Below are 21,531 nucleotides of genomic sequence, written 5' to 3' on the forward strand. Positions count from 1 at the left end.
ACCGCACTCAGCAATATTCCAGCTATACGGCGGCGGTCTATAAATAAACGAGTCTGGACCAGACAATCCAGTGATCTACAGCATGAGCATCGATCTACACAATTGGAATACGATGACATGTGTCAACCAAGTTAGCGAGCCTGACCTCCCGATCCCGTTAGTCGGCTCTTACGACAAGCATTGGTTACTGAAGATCAATTCTAGCCTGGATCTTCACGGGTCAGTACTGGTATTGAGGGACGAGTGTCACACTGGGGCTACCAAGTGGATGCTATCTTTGAGCTACCAGGTGGCATCAGATTGAATGATGGCATACGGTTGAACGATCTCCTGGTATTCTGGGGACACATAGATTGAAGGACGGACACATTTGAACTACCAACTGCCATCTGATTAACTGCATGTAGGTCTTTGAGCGGCAGTTTGTTCCACTGAGGGAACATATCCACACATCACTTACATAACGCCACATACACGCCTTCTGAGACAGGAAGAAAGAAGAACAAGTCATCACGTAATTACGTAAGCCAACCAGTGCTGCTCAGTATTGTAATACAACCATGGTCTGTGTACTGGTTCGCTCCTAATCTGTTCTACCTGAAGAGTAGGTCACAGGTCGAGAACAGTCATCTTGTCATTGTGATCGAAAATATTCCAAAATATGTTTCTCAGTTTCAATTCCTCTATTATAACACGTTACGCATATGACGATATACGCGGTGAGGTTTCTTTGCCTTGGATTGAAATAACCCCCATCCTAGTTATGTAAAATGCACAAATTATTTGAAAGGTATCCTAACGTCATCAACGGTCGATTCATCATTCTTTTATAAAATTATGTAAAATTTTACATTCTAAATCATATTTCCCCTAACGAAAATCAATACCAAATCTCAATTCGTCTTTTTTTGCGTACTTTATCTCAAAATCTGCAATTTAGAAATAAGCTGAGCATATTCTTCCTACATAATAGCCTCGTTTTCGGCCAAATCTCGTCCATGTGACAAGTCACGGGAGATTTCACTGCTAACTTCAATTTACTCGCAGAGTAACTGGTCAAATTTATTTTGGCGTCGACCTCCTCCGTTACATCCCAAGAGAACATTGATGATCGATTTTACACGAAAAATGATGTATTCTGAAATGTAATTTCAGCACAGTGGGATCGGGCGGTCTCCGCTGGGGTTTGCGTCTCATCTCTTGGACGGTCTTAAAGTAGGACCGACCTCGCGCAGACTCCTTCGTATCACATACAGTTCAGAGAATTCCTTGTCTGGCGGTCTTGGAATGGTTCATTATTCTTCACTGCAACGGGACACGTGGTGCCGTGACGGGCGGAGTATGCTTGTCCACTCCTCCGTTTTCGTCGCGGGTCATTCAGGTTGAACTTAAAGGTTATCTCCCTTTGATGATCAAAACTTTCAGTTGATGCTGTGGGGTTGTATTTTCATTCCGATTTTACTCATGATAATAAGTTATATATCTTAATTGTCTTAGATCAACGTATACAGTGAGTGTCGCAATACGTACAGTTCTATATGCATACTAGTCAAACACAGCTGTGTCGAATGCGTAAATACTTCGAGTTACCCGAGGTTCGAGACAACCGCAAAATGATGACTAAAGAAAGAATATGCAAGGACCAAGCTTTCACTTCGGGACAATCGTAAGTTCGACTCATCGGTATTTGGCAGTTTACTTCGAGACATCCGTCGTATAATCGATAAAGGTTCCCGTAAGTCGGTGATACTAAAAGACGTTAAACTATGGTAGATATTGTTACTTTGCCTAGCGGTATTTAGGTCATATAACATGGAATAGTCGGGTCGGAGTCGGTATATAATGCCTGTCGTATCCATGTGAAACTGTGGCATGGTATCTCAGTGGGCTAGCACTACCCAACTTAGCTGGGGTTAGCACACAATTACTCGCATGTTATACCCTTGAACGTAAAACCCAATTTCACCTCGCGTCTTTGTCTGTTACATTGGGGTTTTTTCATAAACAGCGTCCAGCATGCACATTTCAACCCAAATGATGTTCCTCTGATATCGTGTACGTTGTGATCCCACGGTTAAGTAATTGCCAGATTGGATATCTTATAATACAAAGGAAACTGCTTTCTTGTCATCAGCTGCGCTAAATACTCCAAAAACCTAATTTTAACCGGCATCGTATAGTGGTGGGTATCTTCTTGGTTTACACAGCTTGTAAGATGGAACTATTTTCCGATGTCGTAGAAGCTTTATTTCGAGCCTCCGATTCCGCAGAAGATTCGTGTGTCAAAAAATATCTTATTGGCATAATATCGTAACTGTATCTTCTCAGCACTAAAACGTCATACATGTACCTCACAAATTAATGGAAAGTGGCAAGTTTATATTTGGGCAACTGTTTACTTTCAGTACCGGGTTGTTTTAGTTCTGTCCGGATGGTTTTGTGCAAACATTGATGTAAATCTGGTATGACAAACATATAGATCAGTATCATAATTCGGAAATCACTTTCGTAAAACGTGACTACATATTTTATATAAACTACAAATATCAATGGACAAATTGTACGTATAAAACCAATAACACTACAGCTTCTACAAGAGCCATGGTGGATTAGCTTAGCATTGTAAGCGTTCGCTGGCCATTCCGAAAACCTAGGTTCGAATCCCCATGTAGGTACAGTATGTGAAACGATTTCTGGTTTTGGAGTCCCGCATTGTGACATTGCTGCAATATTGCAAAAAGCTGCACAAAAGCATTGTCACTCACCTCTGAGATCAGTGACTCCGAAACAAAAAATAACTCTCTTGGAAATTCTTTCGTTGACCTGGCCAAATTCGGTTAATGTGGAATCCCAGATGATTTCGGTGCATCACTACGAGGTGCTTCCACGCATGCCCGATCTTATTGATATCATTTCTAATCTTATTACAGCCGAAATGAATTATGCAAATGGTTTTGCTACGCTTCTGCGGACTAATGAAATGCCTTAAAGGAAATTATGAGTTGAAGTTTCATCCGTCACCTGTCAGGCTAAGACTGCTGTCGTTCAAACACAAATCGTGTCCCAGGTTCCCGGTTTTATTGAATCAGATCACAAGCAGACAGAGGGATGTAACACATTTAATACAATGGCTTCCTTTTTTCATATCAAAAGAGCATTATCAAACACGAGGCAATCATGCGTCAACTGATTTAATTCGAATTTGCCATCAAGTGAAACTGATTAAAAAACTATGTCAATTTCTACACAAAAACTGTCGATTTCAGATATTTGTACATTCGCCTACACACGTGATTACTAGGTCGCCCATTTTCGGAAGATAAACGGCGAAAGATTGAAAGAACAATCGTACCCGTGTTTTGCCACTTACGCACTAATGTCAAAACGTGGTTCGTCTAGGATTACTACGAAGCTTGAACAACCTGTCAGCATGGGATGTGAAATTGGTTTGCAATTGACACGAGACGTCTGTCATCTCTGAGTCATCGGCAATGAATAGAAGAATGAAATTGACGATAGAGTGAGCACTCTGTGTTCAGGAAACAACACCATTGTCACCGACCCATTTTCCCGGCCATCAAACACATAACCAATGTTTATTAGGGGATGCTTTTATCTCCAAGAGCAAATATTCAATTCTCTTGCCTGATCAGACAGCGAGAAATCCGAGCTAACAGACTTTATGATGCAACTGACAATACTAAAATGATCCAGACAGGTGCTTGTCTTATAACGAGGTAGGACAACGAGCGAGGTTGTGTGCGTATTGATCGTTATAATGGGATATCGACACACTACATCTGTATGAAAACAATCGCGTCCTATAAACCTAAACATTGAATATTTATATTGAGAAACATTATTATTTAACCTAACTGTAATGAAAAAACTGCAATAAATGTTTATTAGATTTGTGGAAACCCGCTGTGATTCGCACTCATCGTTGAGGTGGAACATATTCGTGTCTATCTACAGCTGACCTCCATCTCTGTTGGTTGGGTGTCGGAAGGTCGAATAAACCAACCCAAATAATCATAGATTTACAGGTAGTGGTACTTACCATACTCTAGCGATGACGTTAAATGTAACCCGTGATATCCCCAACAATGACGTTACCGGTAACCTGTGATATCCCCAACAAGGACGTTACCTGTAACCTGTGACATCCCAAACAATGACGTTACCTGTAACCCGTGATATCACCAACATGACGTTACCGTAACCTTTGATATCACCACCACCACCCAACAACGGCGTTACCTGTAACCTGTGATATCCCCAACATGACGTTACTTGTAACCTGTGATATCCCCAACAAGGACGTTACCTGTAACCTGTGATATCCCAAACTATGACGTTGCTTGTAACCTGTGATATCCCAAACAATGACGTTACCTGTAACCTATGATATCCCAAACAATGACGTTACCTGTAACCTGTGATATCCCCAACCAATCCCAAAAGGACTTTAACCTGTGATATCCCAAACAATGACGTTACCTGTAACCTGTGATATCCCCAAACAAGGACGTTACCTGTAACCTGTGATATCCCCAAACAATGACGTTACCTGAACCCCCGTGATATATGTTCCCCAACAATTTCGTAGGACGTTACCCCCAGCGAGAACCCTGCTTTGCCTGGTACGGATTATGCAATGTTCAACCCGCTGAGTATTTTCGTAGTTTTGTGTAGTACTGACATATTAGTTTCCGTTCACTTAAAGTTCAGCTTACAGTTTACCATCGATGGAAGCGCCACGCGTACAGGAAGCGAACTAGCGTTTGGAAGTCCTGTGCTTAAGTGATAGCTTTTCAAGCCGCACATCTGAGACAGGGTGCTTAGTGATGCCTCGCCATAACAAAGTTGGAATAGTGACAAACACACTCACTCACTCGTTCACTCAAGGCATTGTAGATGATCACGTCGAATGTGATGGTCTGTTCCTTTCTTTGCTGATGTTCTTCATCGAATTGGACATACTTCTATTGGGAGTTTTGTTTTTGGTTTTTGCCTTATATCTATCGCTTCAACTGTGGTATGCCATCTGGATGTTATATTTGACTTTCGGTGATATTCTTTGTCGCGTTCATTGTATCTGTGTAATGAAAGGGAATGCGTTCCTTCCGTTCCCCTACTTCTTTCCTCCGCAGATTAACAGAGGTAACGCAACGTGGTTCGACCCTATATTTTGTAATTAATAATTAATTTTTGGGCTTTAATTATTTTTGTGAGTTATCTAGTAATTGTTGTGTTAGGTTTTGATAATAATTTTAGTATATATCAAATTATGAATATTATTTGGGATGGGGGAACGGGAGGAACTCTTAACCTCACTCACAGTTGAAAGGCCAAGTCTGGTGGTTCTATGCACTGCAATCTGTCTTCGACATCACACGTGAGCAACTGTGTGTGAAATGTTTGCATAATCTCCTTCAGTGACGCTGAAATGAGTACATTAGTACCCAAGAACCCAACTCAACCAGGCAAAACATCTCACATTTTTCTCTCAGTGACAGTAGATCGGAAATCATGCATGAAATGTATTTGCTTTTCATCTCGCACCTCAGCCGTACACCACCCGGCACCTGAAATGAACAAGAGCATGCTGCATGCACGTGGTTGTTGATTGCAATCAGCTGACAGCAAGATCACGTCAGCTCGTGACTCACGCTCGGCTGTCTCGTGTTTTTACGCCTGTTACTACAACAACTATTCCACGTGGTTAGAGCCACTCATCTGCTTTCGACTTGAAAGCCTCCGCCGAAAGTTCACATGAAGATTTGGCTGCATGTAAATCAATAATTGGAATGACTATACTTCTCGACACTCGTCAGAGTTCTGGGGCATGTAGAATGTATGACATGCTTTTTGACCCAGTTGCTTTGAAGAGTGATCTCATAGCCTCCCTCTGGTACGTGAACATGCATTGAACCTTTAGTTCGAGTCGGGCTTGTTCTTGCGGTAATTATTTGCCAGGGACATATTTTGGAATTATGGAATTAGTGAAGAGTTTCTTCACTGATCACATAAAGTCCGTTTCCTGAATCTTATTGTCATGAGTGGATGCTGCTGGTGAGACAGTGCTTAAGTCCAATAAAATAATTGGCGGTGGGTAGCCTAGCAGTTAAAGCGTTGGCTCGTCACGCCGAAGGCCCAGGTTCGATTCCACACATGGGTACAATGTGTGAAGCCCAATTCTGGTGTCCCCCGCCGTGATATTGCTGGAATATTGCTAAAAGCGGCGTAAAACCATAATCACTCACTCAATAAAATAATACAAATCTTATTCCTTGCCACAATATTATCCTCCGCCAGTAGATGACCTCGAATCCACTGTGGGGTGATTTGGGTGTTTATTTAAATATACAAACCCACCATTTCACGGTACTTTTCTTATGCAGGCGCTTTTCACTGATTTGTTATTTGAACATTTTTCAGACAATACACGCCTAAAAGGACGCGACTATATTTATGTTCCGAAATTCTGCGATGTGCTGCTTGGCATCTCTTCTTAATTTGATATTGACCTCAGTTTGCTAAAGTCTATAACATTTTCGAAACAATGATGGTATGAATACCAAGATGGTGACAGGAACCATGCCATACGACGCAAAGAAAAAAAGCAGCAATCATAGGGGTAATCAAATCACCCCTGGCGTGGAGTACTTTCCAAAAAAGTCATTTCGAAATCGATTTCTGCTTCTGTATTACAAGATACAAGAAATACAAGATACTATTATTATCAGTATTTGTAATTTTATATTGAAATGAACTATGTTATATAACTATGGGCTGTTAGTAAGTAGCACGTTGTTATATTTGGAGTGTATGTTGATATGTGGGCCTGACGTCATATTTAGTAATCAATTCGTGATCACCTGAATATTATCAATGTTACTGCAAACCACACCAATTGTACTGCAAGCTTGACAAATCGTACTTTCCATATATGGATTTAAGCCTGTCGTACAAGGGGTCCCACCAAGTTAGCTAACTGATACGTTTGAAATACGCAACCGAGATTCATGAACACTTTTAACGTTGACCGAACGCAAAGACATGAAATGTTTCCTTTAAAATGGTATCCAGTTCAAAGACCACGAAATTGTTTTCGGTCCTTTTAAAAACAATATTCCCATCGGCATATAAATTTTCTTAAACAAAAGGCTTTTTGAACTTTTTCAACTTGGGCTTCGAATCGTTGTCATTTTGTAACTGCTCCTTCCACGTAAAGGTGTCCTGCTCACTACTTTGATGCTGAGCAGTGGGTACGTTGAAATTACTTGAAAAGCTTAACTCTCTAAAGGTTTTGCCTTCTATAGGTTAACGGCCGTTTTTTAATTGCCTCTGTGGGTAACTTTCGTCCGATTCCTATTCAGTAACGTGACCGCGCGTGACCGAGATATCGCGAGATCTTGCGTCCATTTTGCCTATAGACCCCTGGGTAATGGATCGGTTAGGATCAAAGCAAGAAATTGAAAGATGAGGATGAAAGAATGAGGTGTAATGGCATTCGACACGTGAGATCGACATAGTAGCGTCGAGTTCACCGTTTGTATCCCCGGGAGCTTTTATCTTTAAATAAAATCACTGGAACTTAACCATTAACAATGACGTCGCTGAGCTAGTTATGGGCCCTGCGTCACACCGACACACAACTTTCATGTAATGTACAGCGAAAATAGTCACCCAGTTTGGTCATCTGTAGATCATTCTGGAAATCAAGAAAACATGTTTTACAGTCTTTTATGATGGGAGATACCAACGATTTGGGTCGAAATGGGGTTGAAAGTCACCACAACTGCACGCACGTGTTTTTTCTATCCAACAGGATATACGATGCGCAGTTTTAACATGACTACCCTACTCAATATCATTGTATACTGTGTCAGTCTTTTCAAACCTTCGATGGTAGGTCTCAATCCCTCTCCATGGAACACAGATGGAACCGGGAACTCACTGTGATGAAGTGATGTGGTTTGTTCGTGGTGTTGTCATGGTGGATGATGTGGTGGTGATGATGGGGTGTGGTGAATGATGTGGTGGTGTTGGTTGATGTGGTGTGTTGATGTGGTATGGTGGTTGATGCGGTGTGTTGGTTGATGTGGTGTGTTGGTTGATGTGGTGTGGTGGATCATGTGGTGTGGTGGATCATGTGGTGTGGTGTGTTGGTTGATGTGGTGTGGATGGATCATGTGGTGTGTTGGTTGATGTTGATGTGGTGGTGGTGGTGGATCATGTGGTGTGTGTGGTGATGTTGAGATGTGGTGTGGTGGTGTGTTGGTTGATGTGGTGTGGTGGATGATGTGGCGTGGTGGTTGATCTGGTGTGGTGGTTGATGTGGTGTGGTGGATCATGTGTTGTGGTGGATCATGTGGTGTGGTGGATCATGTGTTGTGGTGGTTGATGTGGTGTAGTGGATCATGTGGTGTGGTGGATCAAGTGGTATGGTGGTTGATGTGGTGTGGTGGATCATGTGGTGTGGTGGATCATGTGGTGTGGGGTGATGTAGTGTCATGATCCAACTGAGTAATATTTGATGTAATGTTTATTAAACAGCCCAGCACCACTTCACAAGACACGACCGGCGTATTTTAAGTCAGGTAGCAATTGAATGTTAATGTCTGTGATTGAAATCGCTTTTCGCTGCAAGACGACTTTTTGTGCCTCCCAGACATGCGCAGTGCAATAACTCATAGCTGTCTCCCGTCGACCAAAATTTGGAATATTGCCCCCAACAAAAATAATTCGTTTCTGCGGGGAAAACAGCAACCTCTGTTCTGATAATCCAGCGTCATGTCTTCCCAACGATCTTAGATCAATTTATCAACGTTTCGCCGCTAGTTATTAGAAAGATACTGCCTTCCTTTGGAAAGATTGTCTCATAATTTAGCGATTTCAAAGTGGGCAGAAATGCCCTTCCGTTTCGTCTCACTCCGCGCCGTCTATGTAACCAACATCTTCGACTGCCTCCACGGATCATTTCGTCATTCGTTTGTCCTTGTCAAAAACCGTTGCCATAGTAACGACCGATTTTACGTAACGTTTCTGCGGGCTGATTTATGGGGCGTTAAGTTGGGTGTTTTATCGCCCCCGCGAAAGAATCCTTACCGACAATTTGAAGAGAAATAACTGGGAGTAACATGATTCTGTACTTTGACCTCTTCCCCATCGTCAGATTAACTCGGTAATTCGGAGACAAATCTTGATATTGCATTGCATGAAATTGCTCAGTCAAGCGTAATGAACGCATTGCATTGTGCGTAGCGCTTGTTCCGCGCTCCGTCCTCTAACAACGTTAACCTCTCCGGTGATGGCGAAACACGAGCGGGATTGTACAAACGGAATAAATCGTCCATTTTGTGGACGTTCCTTGGCATGTTTTTGCTGCCGCGCCCCATCAAACTCGCTTTTATTATGTCAGATTTTTGCCCTGGGATCTCGTTAATCCAGTCAGTCCAGATTCTGACAATTATCCACATAAAGTATTCTTGGTATATTAAATCACAGCACGGCGAAGTGACGATGTATGAGCCTTAGGTTTAGGGTCATGATTTAATATGAGTGAAGTGTAGTATTTTAGATGTTACAATGTTTTGAATAGACTTACAGCAGATGGTAAGTCACCTCCTTGTATTGTACACATACCCTGGGGTTTTTCCTTACGTGGGGAAATATTCACTTATGAAGTTATTTGCAAGTTGAGTGAGTGAGTGATTTGGATTTAAAGCAACATTTAGCTATATAATATATTCCAGCAATATCTGGGCGGGAACACACATAGTACCAATGTGGGAATCGAACCCGGGTCTTAGGTCTGGCGATCTGCAGTATATATTTCAGATAGAGTCATATCTACAACTTTAGTAAAATTGTTTATCTCATAGACATATAACTTTCACATCAATTGTAATTCGTTAATCTGGAAATGTGATGAGGGGGTCGATCCCTTACTCCGTCTGGAATGGGTTAGATATGGCCTATTCTGTGATACGACCATTCTTCAGTCCATTTGGGGTTGCCGTGGTGCCATTCCGCGTGTTCAGTGTCATAGGCAGCATCTACTACGTCACTTGTAGAAATTGTCAATCAGTATCACAGCAGAGACACCAGAAAAGGGCTTCACAAGTTTCTTGATGTTGGGAATCGAACTCAGATCTTTGGCGTTATAGGCAAACGCTTTAACCATTAGGCTTCCCCACCGCCCCTGAAGGCAGTTTGAAGTTGTGGAACATATATACAAAAGAAATTGCGTAGGCGAACGTTAACCAAGTACAAGGGCACATAAATTTCAATTTAGTGAAAGCGATGACATCTTTATGTCCCGAATGTTCCGACTGGTTGCTTCCCTTCAACGTATGGCTTGTTATACGAAAGTCAAAAACAAGCCGGAAACCGACGTCTTGATCTAATAAGTGTTTGGCACGCAACAAGTACATTTCAAGCCTGTGATCGATGTGAAATGTGCAAGCTGAAAACCTGAATTTGGGATGTTTGACAACGGAGGAATGGATTCTGATTGCCACAAGGAACATGTATATGTTCCTGTGAGTGTATGTGTGTATAGGTCCTTGTACATTTAACTTAATGTCATGCAAACAGGTAAAGGCCATATGGAGAGGGATGCATTTCGTTGGTGAACTGGGTAAATATAGCATTGCTTCCCTAAAGGAAACGGATGGTAAAATCTGCGTATCTGCCCAATGTTCAATAAAAGCGATAAAACCAGTTCCGCATACACGAGAGCGAGCAGAGTCGATGATACGATTTCGACTTTATCATGAACGTGTATTTACGAATCACTTGTACATTGCTATGATACCACGTGGTTTCTGAAAGGTATATATTTACAAAATGGACTTCGAAAGCATTCATAATTACGTTAAATATGTGATCCCAATTGGCAGCATGATGTTCACCATATTTGTGTTCCGTATTTGAATAACTTATGAAAGTTGTTATTGTCTACACTTTTCGTTGATTTGTTTCAAATTTGATAACTGTATTGTCAAATATTTTAAAATGTTGTCTGGTGATGATAACGTCGAAAAACAGTTATGTGATTATAACATATACATAAGTTAGTCTGTCTCGACTTAGCTTGCCGACCGCGTCATACCAAAAGAAGTTAAAATATGGTACTTGTTGGTCCCTGCCTGGCGCTCGGCATTGATGGGTACAGCAACGACTGGTCGGCTCGGAGTCAGTATAATGTGTCTGAGTGGGGTATTCATGCTTCACTGCGGCATGGTATCTCAGTGGGCTAGCACTATAAAACCAGCATAAGTCTGGGCTAGTACAAGCAGCCGCACATACACATACACACCCATGCACGTCGTCATATGAGCGAAATATGCTCAAGCACGACGTTAAACCCAATTTCACCTCACCTCACCTCGACTTAGCTTGAAAATAGTCCTGGAGTGCATTACAAACATTGCTCTTCTGGATAGTCTACCATGGCTATTCGCCTAATTTGGACCCCTGTCTGTTACCCTACTCTATATCGCGTTATATCAATCAAATGATTGTACTATATAAATCAGATAATTTGTATTCAATTTGTCAGTCCTTTTCTTTCGTGTATCTTTCAGATATCGTGAAGAACAAGGTTGGAAGCTGTGTCACCATCTACCAGGACCTCATCAAAAGGGATGAAAGCAGTTTGGACAAAGATGGCCAAGTCTACATGCGTACGTATTTCAGCAGATTGTATTGTAGACGGGGAATATATTAGCACTTCAGCCAGATGGTACTGATCGGTGGTCGTGCAGAACATTGGTGCCCAGGACACACAGCATTGAACAGGAGCCGATTCTAGGAGTACTGGATGTCCACAATGTATGACGTTGGTATAATGGTACCCCGACGTTGTAGATGCTCATGCTATCATCCCCTGGTTTGTCTAGTCCAGACAAGATAACAGACAGCTATCAGAAAGCTGGGATGATTTGGAGCGTCATTTCACTGAGGGTGATAGGTTCTCGCTACTAATGTCTGAGAAAAGTGGTGCACGAACTTATACGATCCGAGAACTACATGGCCTGTCGTTGAAGATCTGTTACTGATACAGCTGTGTTGGTAACTGTGTATAATTTAAGTCACTAGTATATCTGTTCTGAAATTTGAAGGCGCCCTTGACATATTACTGAATAACATAGGTCAATGAAAGTGAATATTTTGCGAAGTTTATTTAAATGTGTACGATATTTTAAGATATTTCAATGATCCCTAATTTGTTTGGTTCGGTTTTGTCGGGGTGTGTCTGCCTGTTATGTGAAATCATTCTTACTCTGATCCCAAGCGTTCCAACACCATGTTGTGTTTATAGTTCTTGTAAACTGACATGTGATATATGTCCTGTTCCCTAGACCTGTCCCGATCTGTTGTGGGTTTCGCCATCGCCATGGGAGCTGTCCAGCTCGCCGCTGTCTTCACGCTTATCTGTGGCAACTGGCCCGGTAACTGTAAGACTATTCGGAAGGGCAAGTTGTACCTCAGTGCCTCCCTCATCCTGCTGTTTGCCAGTAAGTACAACTTAGGTGTGTCACGCTATTTGCCAGTAAGCACAACAACGGTGTCTCACGCCAGTAAGTACAACATAATGTGTCACGTTGTTTGCCAGTTAGTACAACTTCGGTGTGTCACGCCAGTAAGTACAACATAATGTGTCACGCTGTTTGCCAGTAAGTACAACATATGTGTCACGTTGTTTGCCAGTAAGGACAACATGTGTCACGCTGTTTGCCAGTAAGTACAACATATGTGTCTCGCCGTTTGCCAGTAAGTACAACATATGTGTCACGTTGTTTGCCAGTTAGTACAACTTCGGCGTGTCACGCCAGTAAGTACAACTTCGGTGTGTCACGCCAGTAAGTACAACCTAGGTTTGTCACGCCTGTAAGTACAACATAGGTTGTAAGGAAACTCTCCAGTGTGTCAAGCCTTGGCACCAGAAGCCCTCTCCGCACAACAGTGAAAGGCCAATGCTGCGTTTGTTATCTTCCCGGGAACAGAATGCCAAAGAGTTCTTGCCTCTTGATTAATGCTTCTGTCTCATCAATCATGTGTTATAAACACCACATACACTGTTTACAGATATTTTAAATCAAAACATCTAGCCTAAATAGATATTTAAGAGACAACACCTGCAAGAATATAATATTTAGCCAAAAAATTTCATTTTGTCGACACTCTGAAGCTTTTTTCATTTCTTCAAGCATTTTCTGGGACAATGTATTTTTTGGGACAACAATTTAGTCTTTTCTCCCACGTGATCATAACCTAATTTCAAAGAGGTCGTGAACGTGCTTCACTCACTCATGCATCGTAAAACTTGTCGCTAGTGACGCGTGGGTTCGATAGCCCACGTGGATACAATGTGTGAAGTCAGTTGCTGGCCTTCCCGGCCAAGATACCGCTAAACGTGGCGAAAACCCGTACTTACTCATTCGAAATGATTGTGTTCTCAGTTGTTCCGTAAACGTGTATTTCATCCTTGTGTGTCGTGTCACTTTGTATTAAGCATTTTAATTCTTCAACCCGTTTGGAATGGTTCCATTCCAATGTACCCTTACAAAATCAATCGTTATTCAATTATACGAAAATCCATCTTTTTAAATGACACATTGCTTTCATCCCGAACGGCGTCACATCACGTTGTAAAGTGCGCCATTAGCGCGTGAGCAGGGGGCACAACCTCGGATAAGTGCGATGAATGGAGCTACTTTTTTAGCTTATAGATATTCATCTATGTCAAGACTTCATTTGAAGTGTGGCCACTGTCCTTTTGCATTTGCTCAAACCAAATGTACTTTAAAATTCTAACCTTAAGAGGTTACAGCAAGATGGCAATATATGTCTTAGTCTGAATAACATCTGTGCTGTCATGGAAACGGGTTATGAAATAGTGAACGATGCTTAATGACACGAGGATATCTGTTATCAGTTTAAAGGCACAGTACAAAGCCATGTTGAAATGGAACCATGAAAATATTTATTGTCCGTCGGGGGATATTCTCACGCAAATATTCTTCATTTTGAATGTAAGTGAATACATTTTGTAAGACCCTTGTAATATGACGGGTTGGCATTTTCCTGATATTCTCAAAAAGTAATGTTACATTGTAAGATTACACACGTAGATTTCATATGTCCGTATTACTACTTTTCTTGTAACTTAATTACACTTCAGAAACGGCTTTACCTTTGGGATAAATTGTTGTATTTTCTTACTATCATTAATAATTATGTAACCAGGAATTATATTTGTCGCTAGATTAGCCCACTGGTTCATGTGTTCGTTGTCGCATCGTACTTGGTTCATCTAAATAGTAGGAGAAGGCACTTTACGAGTTTCTGTCTGTTTGTATGTGGTGTTTTCTGTACAAGGCCCGCTACTCTGTGCGCCAGGCCGGAATGTCAGTCAGTCCCCTGTTGATGGACAGTAGCATTACAAGAAAGCGTTATGAAACGTGTGAATCTGTCTTATGTCTTGAGATAAGGGATAAGTGAATGAGTAAGTTGAATTAATGTCGTTTCTAACATGGTCTCAGTTAAATCACGTTATATGTTTCGTGAGAATATAGAACACCGGTGCAAAGAATACCCAGTCTTGCCTATCCTCTGAAAGGGGCGGGTAGCCTAGTGGTTTAAGCGTTCACTCGTCACGCCGAAGACCTGGATTCGATGCCCCACAGGGGTACAATGTGTGAAGCCCATTTCTGGTATACACCGCCGTGATATTGCTGGAATATTGCTAAAAGCGGCGTAAAACCAAACTCACTCACTCACTCACTATCCTCTGAAACACATTAAAGGAGAAAATAGCTGTGAAAATCACCCGAACAAATCACCAGGTGTTCGCGAAAAAGTAAGTATGTCCTGCCCCACCGATAGCACCCGCTGTTTAAAAGAAATTGTCTCAAAATGGAAGTATTTTTACCCTGACTCTGCACATCAATACTTCTGCCAATCAACGGCAGGGATATAATGCTTAATCGACGTGAATCTGAGATGCCCCTCCAACGATCAACGGTTACTGGCACAGCAGCGGACACAACTACAGAATCTGTAAAATGAGCTATTCACGTTTTAAGCAATACAACTAAAACTCTTCTTCTTTTCAGCAATGTGTGGCATCGTGAGTGGTATCAGCTTTATCGCCCTTCGTGACCTTGACCGGAAAGATCGTGGTATGTACCCGTATGGCGTTTCCTCGCAATATGGTTGGTCATTCATGGTCACGTGGATATCCGCCGGCCTCAATATCGTGGACAGCTTCATCCTTCTGTGTTTATTACGGACTGTGTATGATGACGTCAACGAAGGAAAAAAATACTACTACTATAACATGGGAAACTAGTTCCAGGCCAGAATATGCTTGCCATATGTATACATATATACGGTCCGTTAATAGCAATATATACTCTGATGGCCACGTGTATGTTTGACTGTATGCTATCGTTGACATACGACGTGCTGTCTCATTATATACCAGGTTCAGAAACACGAATGGGATATTTGTGCTTGTACAAATTAGTATTTATTATGCCATGACGTTTTAACAGTATTTGTAAGTTCAATAACTATCTGGTAATTTGGTCGTAGTGTGTTCATGAAGACGTCGCGATATCCGCTAGGACATTTTGGCTCAACGCGTAGCGTTTTCCTTCGTGTTTTGACTTAATAAACGGACACTTCGCCATACACACGGCACCACTCTTCCTTTGAATTGAATAGATAAAGAGATATATCTTTCGTTCATTTTGGCGTCCATTCGTCATATGTGAGCGTACATTGATTGTTCATATATCCATCAGTCCAACGGGTTCACCTAAACTGGCACTCTCCTGAAATACGTCAACATATATTATTCTTCGTCTCCTAGTGTGGGTGTTTTAAAGAGTAATACGGTAGCGCGTTTTTTAAGCAAAGCGTAAGTACACTACACCGTAAAATCTCCATTTCATGCATTCCACTATCATACATTATTTTTTCTTTATGACATATTTTCAGATGATTCACGACTCTTCTCATGTATTTAGTTATAGGATATCTTTGCCACAGGCGATCAAGACAGTCGAACTATATATTCGTTTCTTTTTCAGTTCATAGTTAAATGATTGAAGCGTATTCATTTTTCACAGAATGTTGAGGAAATCTTTAGATTTATACTTTAATATTTTTACATAATCGATTTGATCTCTACTTAAGACGGATTTGCTGACGCAGTACGTCATCTACATCGTGCTAAGTTATGTAACCATACATCAAAGAAACTCCCAGAGTTACCGTTATCCTTTGGACAGCTGAAATAATTGCCTTTCGGGTACTGGAAATATATGTTATCAATTTCATATTAGTAAAATGCATAGTGGAAGTAATTTATCTCTCATTTTAATACCTCTCCTTTGTAAATAATGAAATGTATCATGCACAACAGCTTATTGTTTTTAAAAATACATGTTTTTTAAATACCATGTTTTAAACAAACGTGAGAGCAATAGAATATATGCAAAATGCATCATTTCCCTCAGCATCCTATAAAGGTGAACTTCAGAACCTCGACCTAGTTCCATTTGCCATTGTCTGTCGGCAGCTCCAGGAGGATGGAACACGGGCGTAAACTCATGACCCAGATACAAACATAATATTGAGGTCACAGTAAAAAAATGGAAAATATTTCTGGTCATGTGGCGAACTGTCTAGACGCATGTGTGTTTCCATGGAAAATGTTGTCACGTTGAAGGACAAATCAATATCCATATGTACATAGAAATCAGATATTCATAGTTTCACATTTCGCGTCGATGGATTTGTGTTCAATGTGTCGATAGATAGCAACCAAATTGTATCCACGAAAAATCGTTAACGATATCACACGCAATATTTTTTTATGCTAACAGATCAGTGTTAAGCCTTTCGTCAAGACTACTGTTTCCAGATACTGTGTTTGGACTGAGAATCCCAGTTCTTCAAATCATTCCACCATGACCGTTTCGAAGTAGGTTAAATGAAACTTTGTAAATAAACATGTTCAATTGTTGTTTCTTAATATCAACATGTTATGTATCCGGGTTTTGTAGACAGGCGAGTTGTTATAGGAGATGGCCCGTATTCATCGGATATATACATGCTCAATAAGACATCCCACTGAAGTCAGACTTTTCGTACGTGTCGGGTGGTCTCATGTTCATATTGGGTGTTGATGCACTTGATGCCGTTAACCTGTACTAACGTCAAGCGTGTTAGGAAACAATCCCATAAGTTTGATTAGGCATATACCGAATACGTGACGTTTGAGATTGTAATACGACGTCGCTATACGTCTTGTGATGTCATTGGCGTTACTCTCGGTGTAATGTCATTGTCGTTTCACTCGGTGTAATGTCTTTGCCGTTCCACTCGGTGTAATGTCATTGTCGTTACACTCGGTGAAATGTCATTGTCGTTACACTTGCTGTAATGTCATTGTCGTTTAACTCGGTGTAATGTCTTTGCCGTTCCACGCTGTAATGTCATTGCTGTAATGTCGTTGTCGTTACACTCGGCGTAATGTCATTGTCGTTTCACTCGGTGTAATGTCGTTGTCGTTACACTTGCTGTAATGTTGTTGTCGTTTCACTCGGTAATGTAATCGTCTTTGCCGTAATGTCTCGGTGTAATGTAATGTCATTGTCGTTGTCCTGACACTCGGAGTAATGCCATTGTCGTTTCAAAAGTTGTAATGCTATTAAGTGCCGTTGCCACGTACAATGTAATGTCATTGTCGTTACACCCCATGTAATGTTATTGCCGTTAGATACCTTGCAATGCCATTGTCGTTACACGCATTGCCCTGTCAGCATGTCATTTGTTCATTTTAGAACATCTCAGTCGTCTCAATGTCACTGACAAAGTGTAACAAAATTCTATTTTACAAAGAGAGAATAACCTACCTGTGTTATCTTTGTGGATTAGCTTCTCACATACATAAGAACAGATCAGCGCAATAGTAAAATCTGCAGTATGTTGTACCTAACGTCCTGGAATAGACATTAGGTAACAGCGACATTTAATATTTTGAGATGCAGCAATGTTTGAAAATTACCTGTAATTATAATAATTGTCGGGATTTTCGTAATATGGTTATGATCATTTTAATATACTCGAATGTGATATATGTACAAAGGTGTGTTTTATATGAAGTCAAATTTGATCCTCCGCATTAATCATTTGTTGCCATTCATTGCCATTTTAACAATCACATTTTTAATGTTTATGTATGATATATTTGTTATCATGAGTGCATAATAATACCTGTCATTTGCAATACAAAGTATAGTCAATAAAGGTCTTAATTTTTCGTGTTTGTCTGTAGTAGTTTTGGAAAATATTAAAAATTGAAAGGAAGTTATGTCATGAAAGAGTTAGTGCGTTTAGTTTTACGCCGCACTCAGCAAAATTCCAGCTATATCGCGGCGGTCTGTAAATGATCGAGTCTGGACCAGACAATCCAGTGATCAACAGCATGAGTATCGATCTGCACAAGTGGGAACCGATGACATGTGTCAACCAAGTCAGCGAGTCTGACCACCCGATCCCGTTAGTCGCCTCTTACGACAAGCATGGGTTACTGAAGATCAATATTCTAACCCGGAACTTCAAGGGTCTGTCATGAAAGAAGTGAGTGAGTGAGGAAGTTGGGATTAAACCGCTCTCCAGTTATATCGCAACATCTTATGATCAACTTGATGTGATGCAGGTCTTCGATAGTTACGCTTTGATGGCACGCACAGTGACAAACCTATTTAGGCGTATGGAAATTCGACTTGCCATCATATGTTCCTGACGCACCCAAGGAACGCAACTCTATGCTACGTTTGGCAACGCTTAAGACGATTTGGTCACCTGTGTCTTTAAAATTATACACAAACACAGAGCTTCGGGGTGAAGTTGAGTTAAAGGAAGCACACAAGCATTGTGTAGAATATATATAATCCACATACTGTAGACCAGGGGTGGCGGGGTAGCCTAGTGGTTAAGCGTTCGCTCGTCACACCGAAGACATGGGGTCAATTTCCCACATGGGCGAATGTGTGAACCCCATTTCTGGTGTTCCCCGTCGTGATATTGCTGGAATATTGCTAAAAGCGGCGTAAAACTAAAACTCACTCATTGTAAAACCAGTGATTGGTCCTCTTGAAGGCAAGCTGTTGTACAGGCCTACTTCCGTTTGATGGGTCATCCTCCCAATTCGACTTGGTAACATTTCCAAGGCCGTGGTAGATGTGTGTGATCCAAAGGACCGCCTTGTGCGCCATCAGTTTTGTGTCTTTCCCAGTCTTACCAAACAAACGAAACATACATTTACCCAATGTAGACAGTGGTATGGGAAGTGAGTGTGTGCAATGTCTAGAGTCGACCAACCGATGGTCGATATATGAGCAGATACGTGTACAAGGATGGAATGTCACACAGTCACCATTGAAACGTCCATATATCTGCTTTCCCTTTTTATGAACTGTCATATGGTACTGGTCGTTTCAGGATGTGCTGATTAAACGTCTGACAGCAGTCTGTAAGTGGTCGATTCTGGGACAAACAATCCAGTGATTGAAACCATGAACATCTATGTACGTCACCGGGATACAACAAGCTGTATCGCAGGTGTTTGTAGGTTGAAGCCATATTTCCATGATTATATGGGCATGGAAAACTGAACTACAATAAATTCATTCTCAATATGGTACAAAACAACATAAGCATCAATTTCACAGAAGGTCACGTGCCAACATTGCCTCAGTTGGAAGTATTCATAAAAACATGACACGTGTCACGACATAAACTATATAATTCAAAGTTTCCAAAACGGCCACTCAAGGTTCAAATGAGATAGTTGTGGTCGGAGCTCTTTGGTGGTCTTGGCGTTTTTAAAAAATAGTGTTTACAGTGCTTGGTTTCTTTTCTATCATGAAAAGTTCAGCCCAACAAGAAAAGGCTATGCCTCGGGACTTAAAGCACTGCGTTCAATCACCTACATGTAATTCAAATCTGAAATCCAATTTGACTTAAGACTTCTGGTTGGAAAGTTTATATTAGATATCAAAATTATGACTAAATAATTTCGATATATCTTTTGATATTACCAAAATTAATTTCAGAATTTGAACCATTCACATCTGCCCGTATCACCACCAACTTCCTTTGGTCTGCTTCTTCAACCAACCTGATCCAATTTCGTTTTAAGACGTCTTTCAGACGCTTATATAATCACAAAGTTCGACATTCCCACTTTTGTGAAAATCGATGGCGGACATTAGAGCCTAGACTCGCGCCATCTTGGATTGAAGGTGTTTCATTACCCGAAAGCTAGGAGAGGAAGATTTAGTTATCCGAAAGTGTCATTTCATTTTCTCGGGGTGTGACGGATCTTATTTTGCTCATCAATAATAAACCCAGCAATTTTTCGAATGCAGTGTATTCTGACCCATTGCTAAGGTAACGGGATCGGCACAGACAGAATAACAAACGTTAAAATCATAACCAAATTAAGATAACGATGCACAGAAATTGTGAAGTCATCATTTATACAGACCGGATACTTTAGGTTATCGAACTTCTCACCATGTCTATGCAATCAGCTGTACGCGGATAATCAAAGCCGGAATTGTAACCTCTATCTGTGGAAAAGTCCGATTTGATTTGAAGTGTTGCAAACGTTTCGCAAATCGTTATGGGCTTATTAAGGCATCACGTTTTTCTCTGTTGATGTGATTGAAAATATTACACCAAGTTTGTCGTTTTAGGAAATCGTAGTGATATGCAATTGCTAGCTGGCCGTTTTGTTTGTTGTTAGACTTCGTTAAGATTAATGCTGTGGTCGACGTTTACTTGTCTTATCGTTTAATACAGGTTATGTTAACACTCACACGGACATGATAAAAGTAAGCTTTATGTGAGTTATTCACTCTCCGGCTTAACCGAACTAGAGGATGCTAGAACCTGGAGATAAAGTATGCAATAGTAGTTGTAATGCCGGTTTCCTGGGACGATCCGGGTTAAATTGATTCTTAACAAGCCATGATTGTTGAAAGAGGCGACTGATGGGATCGGGTGGCCAGGCTCGCTGCATGTCGTTGTGTCCCAGTTGCGTTGATCGATGCTCATGGCACCAGTCACTGGATGGTTTGATCGAGACCAGTTTTGACTTACGGGGACTTCTGGTGCAGGAGTTGTGTTCCTCGGAACATTTGGTTTCTCTTCTTCAAAGTACCGATTTGAAAGAAAACATGAACAACAAAAAAATAACAAAACAGATGTTATTGAACACAAAAGTCAATTGTATTGCGGAGTGGGCAATATGAATACTTTGTGCGGACGTTTTTCGTACGTCTATATATAAGATCTACGTGGATCAGCGAGACAATCAAAACAGTTGTCTGTCAATGTTATGAAAAGGAAATTGACCCAAACAAATCAATAATCATGAGACATCTCTATTAAAAGCGGATACCATTGTATCATTCCACTAATGACCCGTGAAGA

At 41.1% G+C, this 21,531-nt stretch overlaps 1 protein-coding gene across 1 annotated transcript in view; it reads left to right on the top strand.

Moving 5' to 3' along the window:
• The window catches only part of LOC124291684 (transmembrane protein 178A-like), a 28,200-nt gene extending 11,330 nt beyond the window's left edge, over positions 1–16,870 (top strand). Inside the window, exons 2-4 of the mRNA XM_046728735.1 lie at positions 11,598–11,696; positions 12,375–12,530; positions 15,132–16,870. Of these exons, the coding sequence (XP_046584691.1) occupies positions 11,598–11,696; positions 12,375–12,530; positions 15,132–15,367 (491 nt within the window). The 3' untranslated portion in view covers positions 15,368–16,870. The remainder of the gene's footprint in view (positions 1–11,597; positions 11,697–12,374; positions 12,531–15,131) is intronic.
• Positions 16,871–21,531: the final 4,661 nt, after the last annotated feature.

This window comes from Haliotis rubra, unplaced genomic scaffold, assembly GCF_003918875.1.
Source record: "Haliotis rubra isolate DU_JTF1 unplaced genomic scaffold, ASM391887v1 Scf5, whole genome shotgun sequence".
In the NCBI taxonomy this organism is placed as follows: Eukaryota; Metazoa; Mollusca; class Gastropoda; order Lepetellida; family Haliotidae; genus Haliotis; species Haliotis rubra.